The 25,089-nt window shown below is 35.9% G+C and overlaps 1 protein-coding gene across 5 annotated transcripts in view; it reads left to right on the top strand.

The window, feature by feature from the left end:
* WDPCP (WD repeat containing planar cell polarity effector) overlaps positions 1-25,089 on the top strand; it is a 156,561-nt gene that overhangs the window by 64,948 nt on the left and 66,524 nt on the right. For all 5 annotated transcript variants that reach the window (XM_075088383.1, XM_075088382.1, XM_075088384.1 and 2 more), the window contains exons 9-13: positions 3,195-3,328; positions 7,812-8,003; positions 16,553-17,162; positions 21,337-21,525; positions 24,069-24,192. In XM_075088383.1, the coding sequence (XP_074944484.1) occupies positions 3,195-3,328; positions 7,812-8,003; positions 16,553-17,162; positions 21,337-21,525; positions 24,069-24,192 (1,249 nt within the window). The remainder of the gene's footprint in view (positions 1-3,194; positions 3,329-7,811; positions 8,004-16,552; positions 17,163-21,336; positions 21,526-24,068; positions 24,193-25,089) is intronic.

Below are 25,089 nucleotides of genomic sequence, written 5' to 3'. Positions count from 1 at the left end.
AGAAAACTTATGAAAATGTAACACTTTTCTAAAGCTTTATAGTATGACTATAGATTTTTCAATGGGTCTCTACAGAGCTCCACTGAGAACCCAGCAGATGTCAGTGCCTTGGCATCTGCATGATCAAGAATATGGAATTTTGGTGTGAGCCAAATTACATGTGCATTATCTTCCAAATTCTTAAAAAGTAGACCCAAATTATACCCTTTTAATGAGAACATATGCTAGATTTAGTTTTGATCTTTAGTGATTTATTTTCTTCCACACCTAGGCATCTATTGAATATTGACCTGGTTATTTAAGAAATCTGCAATACTGTGTTGCTCTGATCTTTCCTTATAAGTATATTGTAGTTTAGTCTTGAAAAATAACATTAATATAACTATGTTAGTAGAATCTTTAGTATCAAAAAAATTACCCTTATGTAATTTTTTATCAACTAATTACACAGAGAGTGCAAAACACATTTAATATCTTGACTCCTTTTTTTTACTTTTCACTTAAGTTACTAGATTACTAATTCTGTCTCAGATTTTTTTCTGCCCTCTGTTTCCAGAGGGAGAATTTTGTACTTTCAGGTGACAAAAAGTGGGAAAGCACGGAAGCTAAGGTTATACCCAAATTGAAGTTGTTTGCAGAACTTATTTAGAATACTGTCTTTTTAAAAAAGTAATAAATAATTAATATATAATTAAATTATCCATATCTTGCCTTATATTGGCTTAATATGCCATAGATATACAAGTATTTTTTTAAATACTGCTAACTAAAAAAGCTGACAACTACAACAATAATAAAGCAATGAATATGTTTTCCCACAGTTATGCCACACAAACTGCTATAAATAATATTATATAATGGTTTGTTCTTATGTTCACTTATTCAACAATTTCTTAAACCTCCATGTTTTGTAATACCCCGGTGTGAAAGTGAAACAGGACTGCTTCCATTCAGTAAAAGTAAACCCCACAATACCTGTCATTGCAATACATCTTTGTTTTTTCATTAGCAACAAGAAGATACTTTTGTTACCTGCACAAATAGTGTTCAAAATCCAAATTTTTATACTGAACTGTCTTTATGTGAGAACTGAGGCATAATTCAACATAATTGCATGTCTTTCCAAATCTAGCTTGGAATTAGGGTTGTGATTATAAAGTTGGCCAAAAGAAATTTGATATTTAATATAAGAAGTCTGTATAAAAATAATGGCTCTTATTTTAATAATTGTTGTATTATACAGTTTATGTATTGTATATGTAGAAATGGATAAGATTACAATCTCCCAAAATTACTTATGAAATGTAATTCAAACTCAGCGTAGCATGCTCTCTTAACATTTGGAATAAAGGTCAGATTGTGTCCACAAAATTCTGAATTAAGATTGCATTTATAATCCTCCTGCCTCTAATAAAGTTCTCCTGATTTTTATTATTTAAAGGCAAAATTAAAAAATAAATTTAATTAGAAATTGTAGAAAAATTGCTTTTCTAAAAGAAAATAGTATTTCTCATTTTCTAAATTATTTTGTCACACTGAGGTCTTGCAGTACTAGTATATAGAATATTAACTACACTGCCTGCATTTTTAGGTCAGTCTGACTCTGAAACATACGGGTACTCTCTGAATAACAGTCTAACTGTTCCTATAGTTGCATTCGCGTCAATCTGCTCTCCACTCCTGCCCCAGACAGCCATGGGTACTGAAAATCAAGGGACTTGCTAGTATTGTTCACACCTGACCAGGGATCTTTGAATCCTGCTTTCCTTCCTTCAACCAAAACAAATTTCAGAAGCATCTGAGGTGTGCTGTAGGTCATCTTGAATGTAAACTACATCTGTGAGGATATAAAAATATTTTAAGTCTGTACATATTGAGGATACTATACTCAGTGGCTTTGAATTCTTGTGTGTGTTTAGGATCTCAGTTATAGCTTCTAACTCACTGTGTCAGATAGTTTATCACCATTTTTTTTATTTTTCAAAAGCTAGTGTTAATGTTACATTTCAAAGGCAATTATTTGGCTTTAAACTTTTCCCTTTAGCATTTGCATACCAGATACTTCAGAGATGTGCCAGTACACATCTATTGGAAAATAAAACTGGTTGTAAATCAGACTAAATCAAAGCAAAGCTGAGTAGCCAGTTTACACTGATATATGTAAGACTAAACTGTTGATCTACTTAAGGGTATATAAAATCTATTTAAGAATATAGGATATTAGTCACAAATGCATTTATTTTGTTTTTAGGGGTTGTTCCGCAGGGTTCTGTTTGTTTTTAAATCTGGTTCCATTTCACTTGGTGTTTTCCTTTTGAAAGATATTTCTGAGTTTACTTGCTGAAAGCAGCTTGCTAGCTTTAATTTAAACCTGATTCTCATTAATAATTCTTCATTCAGCAGGTGCTAGTTACCCTGATGACTCACTCAATTCATTCTCAGCCATCTCTTTAAATGTGGGCATTGCTTGAATAATTGGATAACACTTAGGAAAAATCCTAGATACTATTGTCTAGTTAATTTTCATTGTCAAATTAGTTATTCACTTTTATATCAAACTATCTTGGTCTAGCACCCCCTTATGATAACAGCGGGGATTCCACTGCACTTTTCCAGTCTGTTCTATCTTGGTTACGTGTATTGTTTGTGTATTCCCATGCAAAGTTTTCAATAAATTAATAATAACAACCCCTCTAAAGTATAATCCTGTACGTAATGGCCTCCTTGGTGTCTGCAGCAGCACCGGGCACATTACAATGTCAAATTATCAGATACACCTCAAGTACTAATTTGCATTTATCATCCTTAGCACAAGCAATGCTGTATTAGGTGCATTTCCAAAATACTGGTGGGTGTTACCATAAGAAAAAGAAGAAAAGGAAGGCTGAACCAAGATGAAAATTAATGCGGAAGGGCATAAAACATATATTTGAATGTAGTTGTAACTTGATATGAGATAATTTATTCAGGTTTATGTAATTGGAGTACTCCCTAGTCTTTATTTCTCATTTCCAAAAAGGTCCTGGCAAGATGACACATTGATGTCTTTTAGGAGATTACAGAGGCTTCAGTGTAATATTTGACACAGTCTTGAAAAAAATTGCTTTTTGCAATGTCTCAGTGGATGGTTCAGTAATTTGTTTTGTTACTAGAAACAGGTATTACAATGGTGACAATTTTTGTTTGTTTGTCAGCTGTTCTTACAGACAATTTCATCATCTTGTCATTTGAGGACCATAACCAGCTCTGCTTTATTCAGTTTTCAAAGAAGGTAGATTCTCCTGATGTAAACAAAAGACTGGAAAAACTCTCTTGTTTGGACTTCAAGGTATAGCTGTCAATGGTGACTGTAAATTTTTCAGTAACTTTACATCATGAATCACTGGTACTTGCTGATATCATATAGTAGTATAAATTGCAAACCTTTATATAACTGATCAGGACAGCTCAAATTCTAAACATGGCAGTTATTGAAAAGTAAAAAAAAATTACATGGCATTCTGAGTTAATGAGTTAAAATACTGTGCCAAGAGGGATCCAATCTTCTACTGTATTTAGGTTAAGGGCTCAGACACACAGTTGAGTTACCCCTGCTTAACAGATTACCTTGTGTCAGTTGTGCAGCAGTAACTGACCCTTTGCACATTCTCTGCATCTAACAAGCATGAAGCAAAATCTGTAATGGTAAACCTCAGTGTAAAAGATTTAAGCTAATGTGTTTTACCTCTTGTTTGCTGTGGGCTAAAAATGCACGCATGGTCAATTACTATGGCTCAGCTGATATACACGAATTCATGAAGCTATGATAATTCAGTCATCTGTCTGAGCTCCAAGACTGTTGTAATTCTTTGCAGAAATCTTAATTTTCCCTCTAGTTACAGTAATCATATTGTTGGGAGAGTTGGTTTTACAATTACGCCACTGAGCTAGGAATCAAGATACAGAAGCTGAGTTTCTCACCATTGACAATGTATGGATGTGACCTTAGGCAAGTGAATTGGTGCCTCTGTATCTCAATTCGCTACTTACACAGCAAAGAATAAAATACTCCATTTTTCCAGCCCACTATGTATGGATGTGCCACAGTCACAGCAGTAGCTGAAAGGTAGTCTAGAGATAGCTGAGCTACTTTAAACTAGCTGGTTTGGATGTCAGTAGAAACCAGCTCATCTCAAGGTGAATTACACTGTGTCTTGAATAGATTGGGCTGTGTAGACATAACTTATTTTGACCATAAGCTCTTTGCCATCAGGGCAGTGGCTGAACTTAGGCAGGAGTGCTTGGCGATACACCAGTATTAAAAAATAATCAGCCAAAGGCAATTAACTTTGAACAGGCAGAGTAGGAAAGACGCTGCATCCAATTCACTGCAAGAATGAAGAATAGACAAGCCTCTGCCCAAGAAAGGTAGAAAGATGTAGAAAGCAAAAGAGAGAGTTTGTATTTATTTCAGACTGGATAAATGCTAAGGAAAACAATCTTGTGGTAGCAAATATTTTCCCCGTGACAACTCAGTAATTTGCTTCCTCATATATATGGGAGTTTGCATCTGCAAGGCAAGTTTTTAAGGATGGGTTTAATTTAAGTTTTGCCATATTATGTTTTAACTTGCTTGGTAGAAATACTTTCTGCTAGGATGAATATCTAATACATTTTCCAGGCTGTTTCAGTTCAGGGCCTCTTTTCAGCAATGACTTGTGTTTGCGAGATTGATCCAACCTCTATAACGTGGATTTGAGACAGTTCACTGTTCACCAGGAACTGAGCTGATACATAGTTTACTTTAAAATGATGCGTACTTGTGCCTGACCTGTGGCGTTTGTTAAGGTTGTGCTTTAGAAGGAAGGCTGGTGTGTGGTGTGTGTTTGTTTGGTGGATTGTTTTTTTTTTAATAGCTCTAAACTTTAATGAAGAATCTGTGGTGAGCTAAGACTGCCTTCATCATTTAATTGTGAGGGCCATAGCTCCTTACTTAATTTATGTTTATAAAATATATTTTCATTCTGGGTATTGCTGGGCACATTTTGGATATAATTGTTATAACATTTTTTCTTTGGGAAAGAAGGAAAGCCTAATCCATAGAAAACTCTGCCCTAGGAAAGCAGAAATATCTGCTGTACTCCTTAATAGGGTTGTTACGTTCAGTTCTTTGCTGACACAGCTGAGCTTCTAGAAATGCCTCCATGTTCAGTGTTAACTTTGCTTTCACTTGAAATCAGTGGGAATCACTATGGATTATTTCTTTGCCAGCCAAAAAAAGGCATTTGCATTTTAAAATTTAATGTTCTTTTGTGTGAGGCTTGCTAGTTAGGCAGCTAAATATAATTTTTATTATCTTCAAAACTGAACTGGTGTGAGCCAATGGAAAGTATTATTCACTACTGCAATAATGTTATGTCAGCTCTCTGCATTGAATTAGAGTTCTTCATGGCTGCTTTTGGTCAAACTTAGAAAAGCTGAAAGATCAGAGACACAGTCAACAGTGGTATTGCTATCAGTAGTAACAAAAGAAACAATGGTCCTCAATTGCAAATGTGCGATCTTGTAACAACACAGCTTTAGAAAAAACAGTTCCTTAGTGTTGGTTTGTCTCCCCCCCCCCAAGAGAAATTGAATTTAAAGGAAGCTTGCACTGGTATAAAACTACCATGGGATTAAAATATGGAGCTAAAATTCAGGAAATTTGAGTGTAGCCTTCACCTCTGCCTCTGACTTTTGGTGTAGCCTTGAGAAGCGTACATAGTATTTCAGTTTAAATTCCCATTTCTAAAATGAGGAAAATGCTTGCTTACAATCATACATAATGACATAATTAAATTTCTCTCATATATTGTAACTGTAAGTTTTTCTTTACATTGTAATTTCTTTGGTACCTGGGCAGAAGCAACTTCACGTTGTTCGCTGTCCAGTGTCATGGTGGGCAAAATTGGCAGGGAAGACTAGGCAGTACTGGACTGCCAGAGTGCTATTAATAATAAGAACAAGTCAACCATGCTTTCCTCCTCACAGTTTGATATTTATCCACAGTTTTTTTAAACAGTTCATACCTAAATGGAAGAATTACTTTCTCTATCCTCTTCCTTTCTAAATGATACCACCTTGCATTTTATTTACACTTTGAAAAAAGAAGGGAAGACTTATTGTATGAATCACTACAGTCTTGAAGACAAGCAAAATATAAAAGCAACTATTACAATTTGCCTTTTCTCAGTGGCATTAGTCCATGTTTGAAAGTGCCATGTCTAATGCAAGACATAAAGGTTTACAAAAGATTTGTGGCTGTTATTACATATGAAATTGGTATGAAGAGTTAATGATGCAGTACAGCACTAATTGATACCTGTGAAAATATTTGTGTTTTTCCATCCTAATAAATGTGTTGTCACCAAATTAACTATTTATATGTAGTTTTAATTCAAGTATCAGCTACCTGTTAACTTCTATGCGTGATTTATTTTTACACTTCTGAATAATGTTTTGACAAGTAAAACACAGGGTATTCTGAAAATATTGACCTTTTGCAAGTTTTTCCCATCTGTGGTTTTTTTAATCCATTTCAATTTACTGAAAGAGTACACAGTACAAGGAGTTAAATGTTTACCATGAGAGAACAACATTGGTAATTACTTTGATTTCAATTCCTTTTGATGTGTATTCAGGGGATGAAGAGGTCACTAATATTATGACCATGCAAATAGAAAAGGGTTCTTTTTGACCATATAAAAAACAGCAAAGGATTATTAAAGCATTAACCTTGATTTTAATGGCCTTGGTTGAGTGGTGAGATCACAGTTTGGATGAGCCTGATTATTTACTAAATACAATACATAAATGCAACGGGTTCTTAACACCCATTGCACTCTGGCATTATCGCATTACTGCCATCCTTTGTTGCCTTGCAGACAGGAATATGAAAGCAATCTGTCATGTAGTGAGACTGGCTCCAGAAGCATTTCTCTGATAAGAAGACCCCCTGCCCTTTGCTAGTGTCTGGTCCAGTAGGCTTAGCCATGCGCTTAATCCCCAGAAAGTGGTTCGATTATTGCTGACCAGCAATGGCAAGATAGTTTTTTTTTCCCCTAGCTATCAACCTTCCATTAATTCCTTAAGCAGAAATGCGGTGCAATCTATATTTCCTTGGCATGTGTCACCCAGATGGTGCACTGCTCATGTTTTCAAATAACCATGCTCCAAAATAACAGAGTTTGAATAATAAATTCCACAAATCCTTCCTGAGAAAGAGGCACAATTCTCAAGAGCTGCATAAACTTTACGCATGATGCTGTAGCTCATCCACATTATGCAGAAAAGTATATATTCTCTTGCAAAGTGGATGTTTGTATCTGGATTCCTTAATTTAGAGAGGAAAGAGAAAGATATATGTTTGCTCAAACACTGTAGAATATATTTAATATATGATTATGTCTTAAACACTAGCCTTAGCTCCCTGGTCAGCTTTGCAGAACTTGTCATTTAATATGGCTAAGCTTAAATCCTAAGTGTAGGTCGATGCTGTCAAGCAACCATGACTGTACATTTTGGTATTGATTGGAGTCATTGCAGTAAATTCCTTCTTAACTCACATTCCTTTCCTTCCCAATCCCCTCCCCATAGATAAAACTGTAAGCATGCCTTTTTCTGTCTGAGGAGATATTTTTTACGTTTACAGACAACCTATATGAAGATATATGTACACAGTCCTCCGTGTATACATACATTCTCTTCCACACATCCAAGGTAAATGTGCCCAATTGCTCCTACTGTGCTATTTTATCACCTCAAATATTTCCTGCATTTTTGCCTTCCAACAGATTTCTTATATTGATATACCTGGACCAGAAGGTAGAAGGATGAAACGTCACCTGGCAATAAACAGTATGCAAGATATGGTTATTTGCTGGTGGTCAGCAACTAGTGATGGAGCATGGCCTTGGTCTCCTATTTCCTGTGAGAGGGACAGAGCCAACCTATTGCTATTAGGCTGTGCACATGGCAAGTTGGAGGTAAAGTGCTGAACTCTCTTGTTACATGATTTTTCAGATTTGATAAGGAAATAACTATTCAACTTAAACGCATATTCAGGTAGATATAAAGAACAGATATGAGAAAAATACAAGAAAGTAAGATCAGCCATTCTAGTCTTAAAAACAAAGGTTCGTTATTTAATTAAAAAAGCACCTTATGTAGTATGTTTACTATTTTCATGTCAAAATTGGCAATCTGAAAAACATAGCAAGGAATTTAAGTCTGTATAATGGAATAGCTTTGGAGCTGCTAACACTGAAAATAAAAGTGTCAGAGCACCACTAGAAAACTCTGAGTTAGAAACTGTAGCTGTTGCGTGCTAATCTAATGCAATTATTTTACATTGTCTGCAATGTTAACTGGCAAGGCATTTTAAATCTATTTTAAGTGTTTTACTATAAAATCTAGCTACACCCAGATGCTGCTTAAATTATTGCTATAAGTATTGACCAAATATGGGGCCCATTCTTTTGTTAAAGTAAAAATTCCTCATCTACAGGTGGGAATGTAAGCTACAAGGTTAGAACAAGGCTACAAGATTACCTTTTTAAGTAAATGTTTTCATTTAATCTATTTCATTTTTATTTCATCTATTTAAGAATATTTGAATCCAGTTTCCTATGTTAGGTAAAAACTTAAAAATGAAGCTATCTGGGCATATTCTGAAAAGAACTGGAGCCTGAATTTTAAATGTAAAAGCTGTTCTGGACTAGCATCTTGTATAGATGCTCTTGTATTTAGAGTTTTATTTTCAGTTAGCTTAAGCTACTCATATGGACTAAAAAGACACTGACTGTGGGAGGAGAGCACAAACTCAAGGTTCAGCTGTAGAATAGCTGTTCTGGAGTAGCTATTACAGACTATTTCCCTGTAGGGAAATACACTAAATAACACTTTAGAATAAGCTGCTCTTATAAACAACAACCTGTTCTCTTTAATTAGGGAAGATGTAAATGTTTTAATGTCTTGGAATTATTACTTTGGTAACTTATAATAATTTCAGTGAGGTTTTCTTTCCCTTGGCATTTTCTATATATTGAAAGCAAAAGAGAAAAGGTAGTTGAGACAGCTTTTCTTTCTTACTTCAGTCATTAATCACTGTAGAATTTGAGTTTAAATTACCTCCAGTTCTGCCTTCTTTACTTCTTTTCAGTTGACCTCTCTCCACTAGCGGTCATCTTTGACTCATCTCTCTACTCTGCCTGATGTACACCTGCAGTTCTCAATTCCCCCTGAAGCTATGCCCAATCACATATAAAAATTACTCTGGTAACTAAAACGTGCATCTGTTCTTTAAGTTTTTTCAGCCTAGTCCCTATGCCAGTTTGATATTGTGAAACTTCATCCTACTAACATTTCAGATCTTATTTCTTACCATGACTTCCGTATGTCGAGGTTCTGACAGTGACATTCCCATGTCTTTTGTTTCCTTCCTATGTCTTCCAGAAAGCTCCCTAATGCCACCGTAGCAGTTTGCAATCTATTTCCTGAGATACTTTGAGACTCATTTCTTCTAAGAAATTCACAGAAACCACCCTGTCAGTTTAAAGCTTTCTCCATTTCATTTTATATATTGCAGGCAGATTTCCAAATTACAGCACTGCTCTGCATCTTTCAATACACCTTATTCTATCCTTTTCTGGTTTAGACTCTAAATTGCTCAGGGCTGAGGCTGTCTAGTATAGTACCAAGCACATTGCTGGTGCTTAACACAATAATGATAATAAGCATTCACTGAACCTTTAGGCCTAAAGTCATAATCCTTTTAATTTAGCCCATATTGTAATATAAATATAAGAAAATTACTTTTTAAATGAGAACTGATGAATGTAACTGTTCAGTTGCTTTCCCTTTTCTGATTCTTTGCCTGTACTTTTCCATTTTAATTCTAAGACCTTCAGATGAAATTTCTTTTTCTGTATTTGTCAATAAAATACCAAGCACTATGCAAGGGCTATGGAAAATGTAGTAATTTATAGATAACAAACTGTCTTGCTGGTTGTCAGTTAGTCTATTCCATGTACTTAACTCTTGGATGCTCAGCGGGCTGCTGTGTAAGGCTCAAGACACTCTGCCTATACGCTTCCTCTATGTATCCATGACATGTAACCTATGGTACTGTTTGGTTTTGGGTTTTTTTTCCTTAATTTCTCTACCGCTTCTTATGGGCAGTAGTTAAATTCGGACGCGTGGATGGGGGACATCCTAACCCAGCAGCTCTAGAAGTAGCATCGACCCCCAATCTGCAATTAAATGACGTACATTTTTCCCCTACAGAGTCTTGGAGGGGAAATTTAACTTAACACCGTTAACTTCTGAGGGTCATTTGGTAGCTTAGACACGAGCAAAAACATAGTTAGCGTTTCTAGACAGCTTCTAAACAGTTAATCTCTAGGTCAGACACCACAAAAATAGTGTTTCTGTAAGTATGCCTCTCTTTGCCTCTACCCCCTTGCTATTTGTAGTGTTCCTCAGGTGTAGACCTGGAATAAAAACATGACATGCCATTGTTATGCGTGAAAGTAAATCCATATCTATCATATTTGACCAATAATGTGTTTTTTCTCCCAGTAAATTATTATTGTCAGCAGAAGAACAATGAGAAGCATGAACTGATTCTGTTTGGCACATTTATCAAAAAGAAGTATAGTAAAATAATACCACCAATATTTTACTTGAAAATAGTAGTATTGCTTGGATAAAGCAGCATTATTATTTGGAATTAAGAGAAAAGCAGGAACTGCTGAATGTCTAGCCCATAAAGACCTGTTTGGCTTATTGGGTTTATGAAAAAGTAAACCAAGCCCAAGGAAATTAATGGGTGCTACCCATAGCCATTCTACAGCACCTTGATGCTGACTTAGGAAAACCACAAGAAGATCTGCCAGCTACTGACACTCTTATTGTTGTGGCAGAGCAAAGGTAAACGGGACACTTAGGTGATACTAATTCCTTCCTGGAATAATTTTCTGAGTGGTATTTTCTGGCTACCAGGAGAGTGCTTATTAGGATGAGGACAGGAATAGCTCTGGGACAAAGCAACTTAACCCCTCATCATGATAATATCCTGTAACTACATGCTCTGCGTTGGGATGATTCACATTGCACATACAGTGTTTGGGGTACTGTGTACTTCAGCAGCTTTTCAACTGAATGGAGGAAATATATTTTACATTTTAAATACACGATAAATTTTATTTGAATTGTGCCATATGGCTTTATGTTTTAACATTTGCTACTATAAAGGCTAAAGGTAGATGTTGTTCCTGTGAAAATAGGAATAACTTTTTCCTTGCAAATCTTGACTTGCTTCCTGAATTTCTTTTCCGAGATCAGTGTTTACTATGTTGAATGCTGTAAGATTTGGTGAGGAATTGTCTCCTGAAGAAATAAAAGTGCTTTTCTCTTTGACATATTACTTTGCTTTGGTGTGCAATATGTGTGTAGCTGCAGGAGTATTTGTCTGTTGAACCTTTGTCTGCTTTTTTGCGTGCATTTGTTTCCTCCAGTAAATTCATCCATCCTCCAATTTATTTATTTAATTATTTGGGTTTTGTTTGTTTCTTCTTTGTTAAAGTGCCAACGATCAAGGATGTTATTTGAATTGTCTCCCTGTGGAGATAATGCTGGTATTTTGGTTTCAAAACCAGAAGAGGAATCTTCCAGAAATAATTTCAAACAATTTGCTATGAATAAATAGGATCTGATCATCCTTGGATTAAATGCTTTGAGAGAAAGTCATGTTAAAATCAACATGAACTTTATTCTGCAAACATAAATTAACAGGAGGCGATGATGCCAGGGCTCAGTTACTGTAGTATTTTGCATTTGTCTTTGCCATGTTTATTTTCACTCCATTTAGTGCTAGTGTGAATCACTGAAATTACACTTCAATCTGGTGGAAGAAATAATTTGCCTGCGAGAGAATATTCTTTTTCTTTCTCCCAAGAGATAATATTTAATAGTTATTGCTTCCACATTGTGCCTCAAACTTGTGAAATAAACACAGCAGATCTTTTATGAGTGAGCTATCCTACAATTCCTGTAGCATTCAGAAAAACATCTATGGTGTGTGACTGAATAACTGAAATACTTCTCACACACATATACCAAAGCATGTAAAGTCTTTGATGTCACATTGGGTTAAAAGTTTAATGAATCATACGGGATAAAGATGACGATGATAAATTTTGAAATAAAATAAGCATAAATGTTGGCTGAAGATCTAAATAGTAAGATAACATGTGGGACTGTAAATACAGTGCAGCCAAATAAGTAACCTAGAGTAGGAACCTTGCATTTTTATTTTAGAAATGTTTAAAAATAGGGTTGGTTTTCTTCCATCTTCACAGTACTGTATTTAAAACTGGTTTACTCTCATGTGCACTGCACTTCCCGCTCTACGTTTCTAATTAAAGCGTTTGTTGTTATTTGGAGTCTCACTGTGTGAAATTAAATAAGCATTTTTTTAACATCCGTAAAATAAATCAAACATTTTTCTCAACTGAAAGACACACAATTCAGTCACAGCAAGCTTATTTCTCTGTTTCTTTTGTTTTCTTCTTTTATCTGCCTGGTAAGCCAATTTTCTGCTTAAGAACTGCTAGTTAAAACTCTTATTTGTTTTGATATGTGGACTTTATCCTTTCCCAGCACACTATGCAAAATACTTCAATTTTAAGTGTTTAAAGATTTGCATTGAGAAGAGTGATACTGCCCACACAAGCTAGTGCTATTATTTCTTTCAAACGTAAAATGAAAGAAAGTATTTTAACTAGCATAATTCAGTCCCCTGATTTACAAAGATTAACAGATTCCTTTACTTGGATTATTATGATTTCTGACTCTAGGATTTGAGAACTTGACATGCATAGTATCCCTCATACTGCTGAATAGCTGGTGCAGAACACAGGGCAGTACTGCAAGGGGAAAACAATATAAATGTGCCATAGTGGTGTGTGACTGCCGCATGAATAAGGGAAATATGCATAAATTATGTGGACAATATTTACATACATTTACTGTATTTTTGTAGCGTACGTGTCACAAAACTAAAAGGACTTTAAAAAAAATATTTTTTTAATTTTACAGAAAGTACTTGGTTTTACTTCATGCGAAGTACTTCCAGAAATCTTCCCTTGAAATCCAAGGCTAAGTGCTTAGTTCAAGATTTATGGAAAGCACTTATCATTGAATGGGATTGCGCACCCCACCATGTGATATTACAGCTTTGTCTTCTTATATCTGCTGCCCTGTCTCCTCCCCCACAAGCCCTACCCACTTCTGAGGGAACTCCTTCAGTTTTTATCTTCCCATTCCCCAAGCAAATGTTTTGTTAGTTTAAAGGTAGATTGCTATTTTAATATTCCCCTTTAGGGTTCCAGAGAACTACTGCTCATGAGAATGGACTGCTAAAGCACTATGTGCACTGCGTTTATAGCATGTGGCTATTTACCAGATAGAAAAACAATTGGCAGGTAACGGAGTACTATCATCTTGGAAAAAAAAGATGTTTTGATTGTTAGACTACTTGTTTTTTCAGAAGCACTATCTTAGCCTTATTAACATGTTCTGTAGTTGTATGTTTCTCTGCTTTAATTTTCCAGTTAGCGGCATGAAGAATTAATAATAAAAGTAATTTCTGACAGAGAAATTACTTTACTCAAACCTTCCCTCTTAGATGAAAGAGAATATCCATTTTTATTCCCCTTCAGAGTGCCAAATACCAGCTACATTCGGTGAAACTGGAAACCAGAACAAAGAGGTCTCTTGGCTTGGTACTCTTCCTCCAAGAGGCACATGAGGCCACTGATGCATGAGAAGCAGCTTATTGTTCCAATCTAAGGAGAAATGTTTCTCTTGTTTTCAGACAGAATATGAACAGTAGTGTCTAGAAAAGTTTCCTTTACACCTAATTTATTTAAACATTATGTCAAAACTTGTGTTGTGAAATCCAGCAAATAGTCTTTCTCTCTTCGCAGGAACTTTTTCATAGTTTAGAATCGTATTTTATACAGCAACCAGCCTTACCCCAGACTTCATTTCAAGGATTTGCTTTCAAAATTAGGTGAAACTAGGAAGCTTCTCGTCTCAAGGCTCATTAAATTAGCCTTCCAAAATGTAAGATTTTACTTTATTTTAAATTCAAAGTACTGAGCAACATTTTGTCCCACTTTTCCTCTAACAAGGCAGAACAGAATTATTATTTGGGTTCAGTTTACTTTCTGACTCTGAAATGATCGAATGACAACATTTATTTTTCTGTGACTATTTCCATTGCTGTTTTCCAGCAGTCTGTCCCTGGACTTCTAAAATCCATATTTTACTTTTTTCTCTATTTTCTGACCGACCTTCAAGGCCAGTCTCTCTTCAGAATTCAATAGTGCTTTCAGTCTTCTGTCTCTCATAGGCTTGATTATGGCATGGACTTTCATTACTTTTCTGTAGATTGTGAGGAGATGTCCAGAGAGGAACACTGGTTTTGGATCAAAATATGTAGATGAATAATGCAGTGCATTGAAACCTGCCACAGGAAGACAGAAATCTGAGTCCCAGAGGGCCTGAAGGCTCATTTCACTGAAGTTATGGAAGCTTTGAAGACTTGCTTGGGCAAGATTTCTATTTCACATATTTGAAAGGCAGCTACCTGGGTCTCTATACATACTCTTAGGGAAAACTGCAGAATGAACAATAACACTTCACCTTGTCGTTATTTGGGGTTAGAGTCACAGTAATCCTTTGTCCACAATAACCTCTTTTACGGGTTTCCTTGCTGTGCAATTTAACACCCTAACAAGCTACACATTTCAGCAGTTCTAACATCTGCGCGGTAGCCGCTGCACATTTTGTGGGCATAAATGACTGGTTGCAGAGGCTAGGTCACCAATGAGGCGGAGTTGAGAAAATGTCTTTCAGACTACATAAGTAATTTAATCTTTTATTTCCTCTTTGGTATATATTTTCATTGATCACTACTCTGTTGTAATCAGTTTACCTGGTTTTCACAAGTTGGATGCATTGGCTTCTATATTAGATGCTTTTGCATTGGGTGGTTCTTTGCATGTCCCTAACTACTCACCTTAAAGTAGCTAAGACTTCTGTTAACTGGCAGCTGGTTTGCAGCCACAGAATTGCAGTAGTTCTTTTTTCTTTCTTTTTAATGAGCAATCCTTTTGCTGACAAAATAAGTAAACTGTCAGAACAAAATATCCTAATCGGTCTGATCAACATCCCAAATAACTTTTTTGTAAATTCATCTGTTGCTTCTGAAGTAATGGGTGCTATGCAGAAAAAAAAATCTGAACTTCTTATTCTTCTCTTTTGCAGGATGAAAGGCTAAATTATATGTTCAGTTGGTCTTGTGATCTGCGGAAATAAAATTTAAACTGCTTTAACATTATGTGTGCATTTCTGTTTTCAACCTGAAATGTCCATATTTCCTCCCTTGTCCTCTCTCTGCCTTTTAATCAAATTTGTTACCCCTTTCTGTGTAAATGGTACTTGCATACCACCTGGACTGAAAAGAAGGAGCTTCAAAATTAGTGGCAGCTTAGCAGCTTTAGTTTATAGTGGGAAGAATGCTATGAGTATACCTGAGGGCGGGGTTTGGCTCAGCTTGACATTTTCCTTTAACTCTTTATTTCTGCATGAACAAACACCAGCAAGTTTCAACTCACTTCCATTACTCTCATTCTTCTGGAGACATTGGTTTTCTCTTTCTTTCAGAGAAATAGCTTTTCATAAGCTAATTTGTAACTTATTTACAGCTGGTATTTCTCCCCTGCTTGAGTCCTGTACAACACCTCTCACTCCATTACTGCCTCCATCATTTTATGTTTATGTTTCCACACAACAAATTCTTGCTCTCTGCCAGCTGCTGTCTTTGTATCATATTCTGCCTTTGTGTTCTTCCAGTTCATTCAATATTAAAGTACCCCTAAATGGTCCCCCTTTTCTGCTCTCACAAATTCATTTATTCTGCATCTATTTGGCACCAAAGAACATCTACCACCTACTCGTTTGGTAGTATGCACTGTTCAAACATGCTATTGTTTCTACAACTACAGTGCAATATTATCTGTTACCATGGCCCAGAGCAAATGATCCAAAATCCTCTATGTGTGATGCTCAGAGTGACCTATCATAAATTTTTCAGAAATTCTGGGATTTCTCCCCCACCCCAATTGTGAATGACCAGTTATTCTTTTACATTGGTCAGATGCTCATTTTTCCTCTTACCAACACTTTGAGCACCTTCCCCTTTTTATCTTCTATTCTGCTAACCTATTATATACTCTGGACAAACAAATATGGCCCAAACTATATTGCAGGGTTTTTCAATCAAAGGAATTAACCTTTTAAATGTTAAACCAGTAGATTTTACAACTCTCTTTCTAAAGTGCCTATTTGTTTTAGCTTGCTGACCCATGAGAAAGCATATTATATTTGCAGCAGTCTATTTTTTAAATCATCAAAGTAAGAAAAAATTGTTACAAATGACTACCAAAATGTTTTGGATTTCTTTTAGGTTCGGAGTTATGTCCGTACAGAATGGGATCCTCTTGATGCTAGCTTCAGCACTAATCAGCCTAATCAGGTTTACACAGTAGAGCACTCCATCTCCACAGACAAAGAGCCCATGGCTGATAGCTGCATCTACAAGTGTGCTAGGAACAAAATTCAGTGTGCAGCAATCACCAGAATACCACTACGATCCAAGGCCATCAGTTGTTGCAGAGACGTTACAGAAGACAAACTAGTCCTGGGTTGTGAAGATTCATCAATAATTCTGTATGAAGCCTACAACCAAGTGACTCTGTTAGCCCAAGCAGAACTGTTTCCTGCTTTAATAACCTACCACCCTTCTGGAGCCATATTCATGGTTGGCAGCTCTCAAGGGGAGCTGCAACTTTTTGACACGGCACTGTCCCCAGTTAAAATTCAGCTGTTAGCACAAGACTATTCACCTGAGGCAACTCTGCAATTCAGTAAGCACTTTGACATGCCTAGCAGCCTCATCCAGATCCAGTGGGCTGCTCCTCAAGTTGCATCTCCCAGCACTGACAGTACAGATATTCATGATCTTCTGTTAGTTAGATTTGACAAAGGACCCTTAGGAGTACTTCACTTTAAACTTGGTAAGCTACTGAGCACATCTATTGAACCCGGAGCTCTTAAGAAAAAGCCTGTACAAGTTTTTTGTAGCTTAAAAGCAACATCCTCATTTTAGATATATGGGGCAATAGCCTTGAAAGCGTGTATTTCCAGTGATATCTGAAGATGTGAACCAAGGAGCTTGTTATGTTTCACAGTTACTTAATATCTTTTCATGTGGGGTCTGACAGATAGGACTCTGATCTGTTACTGGATCAGGGTCCCGTTATGTCACCTGCTACTTTAATAAAGCATAGCAATTTCTCATATTGAAGATTCTTTTACTCTGTAGTATATAATTTTAGAAATTGTATTCATTCTGTAGTAATAATCCTAACAAGTTAAAATAAGCTATTTTTAATAATGGATAGTAATGCTATTTTCTTTCCTAAGTTTTTTGTGTGTATGATGCAACTGTCCTTTCCATTATAAAATATATTTGTCCCAATACTCTGTTCTTTTGACTTCAGTACATGAAGTGACACCATTTCTTTCCTTGAAGACTTTTCACACAAGAAGGAAGGTTTTCATAACCTTCAGAGAAGTTTGGTCTGTCTATTAATTTGTCAGGAGTAATAATACTAACTTTAGAATTTATATAGCCCTTCTCATTTTAGCTGTAAGGAGACTTTAAGACAGTAAAACCATAACTATCATCATTTTACAAACAGAATAACAAGAAGCAGTAAAGGAAAGCTAAAAGGCTTTCCAAGAGTTACACGAGTCAGTGGCTGAACTAAGAATAAAACCCCTGCAGTTGCTCATCAGTGAGAACCGTATTCATTCCATTCAAGTCAGGCAAGTTACAGTGGTACAAACCTACTGTGAGAGCTAAAAAAACAATCATGCTTAAATCTTCTGACTACCAAGCCAATACTTCAGCAGGGCAGACAGCCATGTCGAATATACTAATCTTGGAAAATTTCAGCATTTTGCCCATTGTCTGTCTAAGGAAACAGGATTGCCTTTGTAGATCTTTACAGGAGTTTTTTTATGGTTCTTTTGTATAAATCTATTGTGATTAGGAAAGAAGCCTTTTTTAAGAAAAAATAGGTGACAGTAAGGTTTGAAAGTCTACTTTATTTCTTTACTGATTGAGACATGCATGTGCTTTTGTGGGTAAAAATCCTGTCTAAAAGTACTGCAGACTTAAACATGTGGAAGACTGAATTTTAAAAACTTAACAAAGTATGCCACTGCAAAAAGGTAAATTAATGTAATAGGATGTTAGCAACACAGATGTTGGACTGGCTTATGGTTGTATAGTTTTAAAAGAGCTGATCCAGATTATTGTTATCCAAAAATGCTATTTAAAAGATGTTTACAAGTTATCATTTATTTTTAGATAATTCAGCTGCATTATGTTCAATGACAGGTTTAATAGTTTCTGAGTACCCCAGAACACTAATTATAACAGCTATTTAATGTTTTTGTGCATGTTGGCCATTAAAAAAAAACCCTCTAAATTACCTCTTACCTGTCAAGCAGAAGGCACTCTACCCACATCTAACTAGCTTTTCTTCAGTCCTCCCTTGTGGGGTTTTCTCACAACAGTTTTCCAGAAAGCACAGCTTTCGCCTTGCTATCTTTAGCACATTTATGTTCTTATGAAGGCAAGCAGGCTCTCAGTGCAGGGATTTAGAGGCCTTTCCTGCTAATTGCCAGCTTGTAAACTTAATTGGACTGTCTCCCTGGGCACCGTTCCTAAATCAATTAGGCAGTGAGTTGGCTGTCACCTCTTTTTCCCAAGCAGGTTGCCTGGAAGCGCACCACCCAGGAGAAGTCAAGCATCCAAATGGGAAGATGTTGACCTCTACAGCTGAAAGTTATCACATTCTAAAATTTGTTCTGTATAATTACTGTAAAATCTCTTCTAGGAAGAAGGCAAAGCTCTCTTTATCCCTCCTTTCCTCTCTTCGTCTTTGTAGTCCACTGCGCAAAATTATGCTGTTCTCTATTGCATCCTGGTTTTCAGCTTTACTCCTTCTCAGTTTGCTATACTGCCAAGGCAATGCTGTGTTGATTAATCAGCCCCTCTTCCCAACCTCAACCTTAGTTCTCTGCTATTTAAGGAATAATGCCAATATAAATTTTACAAAAAATGTAGTGGTCCATGACAGCAAAACCCAGACAGGCATTCAGGACTGAAATAAAATCATAATTAAATCATGGCTTGGAATTGTTTCCTGTAAAAATCTGTTAAGAAACTGTGTCGATGAGAATAAGCAAATATGTTTTTAACTTCCAGCTGACATAGTATGATTTTGGGCAAGTTTTGTGAATTCTCCATTATGCTATCTAGCCAGATTTATTTCAGGAAAAGATTCATATTAAATTTACCCTCAAAAATTAATGGCCAATATTTTTGGTGTCTAATGCCAAACTCATTTTCAAAAGTGTTGCGGCTTCTTGTCGTTGATGTCAACCCAGATCTTGGATAATGCCAAACTTGGTACTGGTGCCAGTGGTTCAGCATTGCTGGCCTTGAAAGACATTTTAAATATAGTATTATATTTAATTAGCATGCAAATAAGTATTTTCATCTTCACTTAGTGATTAATATGAAGATTGCCCAACTTACATAATACTTCAAAAACACTAAACATTTAGGAAGAAAAAAGCCTACCATAACAATTAGATACGATCACACATACACAGGTTAAACCTGGATATTACACAGTAGGATGTCCATAGGCTTTAATACAGGCAAATGTAAAGTTACCCCATGTCTTTTCTTTAACGAAACTACAAAACTGAAGTAATTCTCTGTTACAAAAAATAAATATGTAAGCTTTTTTCCCCCCAAAGCATCAGATCTGTATATGCAAGTTCTTAGCAGGTTACTTGTCATGAAGCTATAGTCAGATGTTTTCCTCTATTTTTTTTTTTTCTCAATTCTTATTTTACAGCACAAACAGTATTCACAACTACATCTATGAAAATTTTGTGAGGTATGTTTTCTATATATCAGGTCTGCTTTTCTCTGTTATCAGACTTTTTCCCTCAGTCATCCCCTGGCTTTAATACCAGTATTGAAATTCAGCTTCTTCCCTTTCTCATCAGAATTTTTTCCTTAAAATTAGTTTTGACAAACCACATCAGAATATAAATTGAGAAAAAAAAAATATTATGTTTTTATTTAAAGAGAAGGGAACAGTAAATTTCATCTGGCCTCTTTCTAATATCTGGAGCAGTACTGATAAAGAATACTCTAGTAGAGTGACCCAAATCAAGGAAGAATTGCTAAAATGCCATGTGTGGCCTATGTCACACGATGATATGGGTAGTCAGAGACAATAAATAACATTACTCTTTGCACCTTTTCAGTCATCTTTTCTGTTCAGAAGCTGAGACCTACAAGTCAAGAAAATTTGAGAGTCTTTTAATTTCTACTTTTCAGAGATAGAGTGCTGTAGGTAAATTGTATTGTCATGGAATGAGCAATGCGTTGCTCATTTTTTTTCCCTTATGGCAAGCATGTTCTTGGTTTCATGCGCAGCTGCAATTCAAAGGTCCCTCAATATTCCTGTCTTTGATGACATCTCTTCACAGAAGCAATGCCTCACTTAGAGAATTTTGCCAAGCTAAAACTAAGTGCTAGAGCAATTGCAATATGGACTCGATGATCCTCATGGGTCGTTTCCAACCTGAGATATTCTATGATTCTATGGAAAGTAATCGAGTAACTGCTGCTTTGAAGTTTGAGCTGCTGTAAATTTGTATACATTGGTACCTTTCTGTGAGACAAATGCTATTTTTTCCTGTTGTCCAGCAGTATTTCCCTACAGGAAGGAGGTGCTAGGAACCTGAATTTATTACCTCCAGTACAATTATGATAAACTGGGAATAAGCTTTTTCTACCATGTTTAAAACAAACTTCATTACATGATGTTGTCACTAATAGGTATTGGCCACATTCACTCAACTTTCATGTGTGAAGTTCACTAATGATTTTTCCATGCTGTCCAGAGTGCCCTCAGTCTAATAATATCAAGATAATAGGAAGCTATCTCACATAAAAATTTAATAGTAAAACCCATTAACTTAAACTTCCTAATTTTAACGAACAGCAATTATTTTTAACTCTGCTGAAAATTTGTCAGCTACTGGTTTACATACTCATATCACTATCTTTGGTTTTAATATTTCCTGTGAAAGGTGTGATCACAAGAGGACAGCTGGGCCTTGTAGAAATCATCCACCAGTACATTCATTATGATGAGATACACAAGGCAATTAATGTCCTGAACATGATGAACTGGAACACAATGGGTCGTCAGTGTTACATATGCCTGAGTGCCGTTGTCAATCACCTTCTTAAACAAAAACTTACAGCAGACAGAGAAGGTAAGGGACTGATTGTATTTTTAATGTATTTTTGTGGTGTCATTGTAATTCATCTCTGGATTATGACGATATATTTATTGACTTTATAAAGAAGACAATAGTGAGAATCCAGGCAGTCAGACAGATTATGGTATTCCGTAATCAAATGTCAAATGTAGACAAGTCATTTCAGTAAAATCTGGATCAAAGTGTTGATTGCATTTTAGTTCATTTGTATCAATAGTGATGCTAAAATATTGTATATTTTAATATATATACAGTATAGGCATGACTTAATATATGTAGCATTATCTTATATGTGCTGTAACTTTCTTACATTACATAAATTTAGTTATGTTACAGACTAACGTTAGTTAATATAGGATTCAAATGTTTGCTATATATCCATACTGAGACAGCAACAACTTAAGGAGGGACATTTTCCTGCAGCTGGGGACAAGAGATTTTAGTATGGTTTTTAAGGTGCTTTTGAAGGGTCATTCTTTCATTACAAGATCCGAAGGCTTTGAATACACTATCCTCTGCTGCCTCCTTTAGGATTATAGCTTTTGTCCTCACTGTAATCTTCTGGCCCTCTGCAGTAGTAGCTGGGTTGCCTCACAAGAAATGATGAATTTTAGGTTCAGCCTTGTCTCTGCTGAAGCCTGGTATGATGCCTTCCTCTTGATTTGCTGTCTATCCTGAAACTCAATAGACTTCAAGATTTGAAGTGCCTTGATTTAGTGAAGGTGTTATCCTCCAGTCTAGCAGGCAGACAGCTGGGGACCTGGCATCTTTTGTGGCAAGAAAGAATACTTAGGATTCTGGTGTGTTTGATGATAGAAAAACTCCAAGGTGTCTTACATTGCTGCCAAGCCATCAGCTGTCCCATTTTGGGGGATCTGATTAAAAAAATCTCTGCATTGCTAACATAGCATATCAATTCTAAATAAAACATCCTTTTAAAAGGACCCATGAAAAGGGCTGGTTTACAAACTCTTGTAAAAATATGCACATTATAAATAGATGTCTGTGTATTTCCCCCCATGCAGCTCCCTAACACTGTTTATAGCAGATGGAATTTCATTCTGTCCGGGAGTTATTCTATAAGAATCTAACAAATTTTGCATGGTAATTTGTTTTCTTTTTTATTAGCTAAACCCAGTGGGTCCTTTTATTTATAGCGATGGGGCAGTTATCTTTGAGGTCTTTATTCTGCCTTCAACATCAAGCTGAGCTACCTAATGAATCTATAACTGTGCTAGTGGTTACTCGTATTCCATGTACGTTGAAATATTTCAGAAGTACAAAACATGCTGTCAAGAAAACAGCAATGGCCAGAGAGTATGGCTTATTTTTGCAAAGGTACTGCTGTATTCAATTTTAATCTAAATTGGCTGCTGCTTTGAAAGAAAATTCCTTTAAAGTTCAACTTACCTCACTGTCTAGATTTAAGATAACGTAAAACCTAATTTACTAACAGTTTGCTTGTGCTCCTAACACAGTACTCTTAGCACATTTAGTGTTGTCGAGCCTAATAAAATAAAATGTAACTATGTTTAGAAATAAAGAACCATTATCACTAAATACAGAAATGGCTAGTTAAAACAAATGTTAATAACAGGAAATTGGTGAGGTTTTGTCTGCCTAATGAGACAGTAGGTTATATTTTGATTTTAAAGCCCACACAAAGTTCTGATTAGCAGTAGCAGTTTACACATTCACTCTGAAAGGAGAACCTATATAGCAAATTCTCCCTGTTCTACCTATAAGGACTTGTACTATGTGTTACCTCTCAAGCAGAAGTCACATAACATAAATATTATTGATCATTAATTTTCCTTTCAGCTAAGCATGTGGGACACAAACGTATACTGTGTATTTTTTTCCTGTATTATTTATAGTTTTTTATTAAAAACATGTAGAAAAATGCCTAAGAGTTCCAGCTGTAGAGTATAGCAATCAGAAAGTATTTAAAGTGGAGAGAACTTCTGTAACAAAAGGGATTTATTTTATTGATTACAAAAGGGGTTATCCTGTTTCCCACCACTACACTCTGTAGGAGAGTCAAACCCTAGGGTTCTAGACCCTTTTATGTAAAGCTTTTAAAGAACTGTAGGTTGAAGGAGGTTCCTTAGACCTCAAGGCCACCACAAGAAGGGTTCTGTCACCTAACACTGAAAAACTGAACTTCCTTGTTGTTTGCCTAAGAGGACAAACACGATTAGAGCTAATTGAGAGTTGATCTCTACTGGATAAACTTGGTCAAACTGTATTACTTTTATGAGTCAGTTTTAATTGTACACTGCTGGTGAGACCTTCATGTGCTATAAACTTCATCCTTTTGACAGCTTTTGTTGCTTGAAATCATTGTCAACTCTGCCTCAAAGTGAAAGTTTATATGCACATGTGTGTTTGTACAATCTGTCATATTTTAATTTCATCTCTCCTACAACAACATCGCATTTCATCAGTGTTTGAGGAATTTGACTGCAAACATGAGCAACCTGTTGTAATTGAAACAGTTTCACTTGTTTCATTGCTGCTGTGTTTGAACTCAACAGCACAGCTTGAGGCAAGCCTTGGAACCTTTTATGCTCCAACAAGACCCCTCTTGGATACAACCGTGCTGGAGTACAGGGACCCAATCAGCAGATATGCAAGAAGGTTCTTCCACCACCTGCTCAGGTGAATGACAGTTTCAACTTCTAACTTTAAATTAATTGCATATTTCAATAACTACCTACTTTAATGTGGCTAACATTTGCCAAGAGGACCACCCCTGAAGAAAATGCGTTCATTGTTACTGTTTGTTTAACTTGCACTTTGTTCCTTGCAAGTACAATATTGCAGATAAAATGCTATTTAGAGCTCTTCTATCATCAATAAACTTAAAATGAATGCCCCCTTTCCCTTTTAGCGTGATAGAAAAAAGATATCATGCTTCTGCAACTGCTTGCAGATTAACTATTGAAACAGCTTACAAACTTGGAGAAAACATCAGGTTTAAATAGATGCTAAAATGCAAATAAGCGGTGCATGGTCCAAGACATTTTTGTCTCTGCACCATTGAAATCTGAGCATTTTGTTATTCTCATCCTCAAAGTCCTCATATAGAAATTCATATTCCAGTAATTTTCAGTGCCATTAAAATAAGAGGAGAAAATGAAATGTTGCAGTCATCTGTAAATTATACATTAAAAGAGTCATAATACCAAATTCAGCTAGAATTTATAGTACATTGGTTTATTGCTATATTTTTCCTTCATAATAAATTAATAGCCTACATTTCAATCAGTTATAAATATCTATATATATAGCAGTTTAACCTCTTCATGTGTTCAACCACAAGTATAGCTGAAACATTCCCTCTGAGAATTATCTATGGGTGAAAATAAGGTGAAATTACCTTCTGAATGATACAATGTTTGTAACACCTTGTTGAGGAGGAGTGTGAGGAGGACACAGTGAGAAGACTTGCAAATACATCCTTTTTCGATGATTCATCCAGATTATATACATCGTCTGCATAGGCAAAGCTAGGAACTCCAAGTTACTCTGATAGTAGTTTGTGCCTCTTTAAAA

The sequence above is a fragment of the Phalacrocorax aristotelis genome, chromosome 3 (assembly GCF_949628215.1).
Source record: "Phalacrocorax aristotelis chromosome 3, bGulAri2.1, whole genome shotgun sequence".
NCBI classification, from domain to species: Eukaryota; Metazoa; Chordata; class Aves; order Suliformes; family Phalacrocoracidae; genus Phalacrocorax; species Phalacrocorax aristotelis.
Note: the sequence above shows the minus strand (reverse complement) of the source record. Positions and strands in the feature narration are given on the sequence as shown.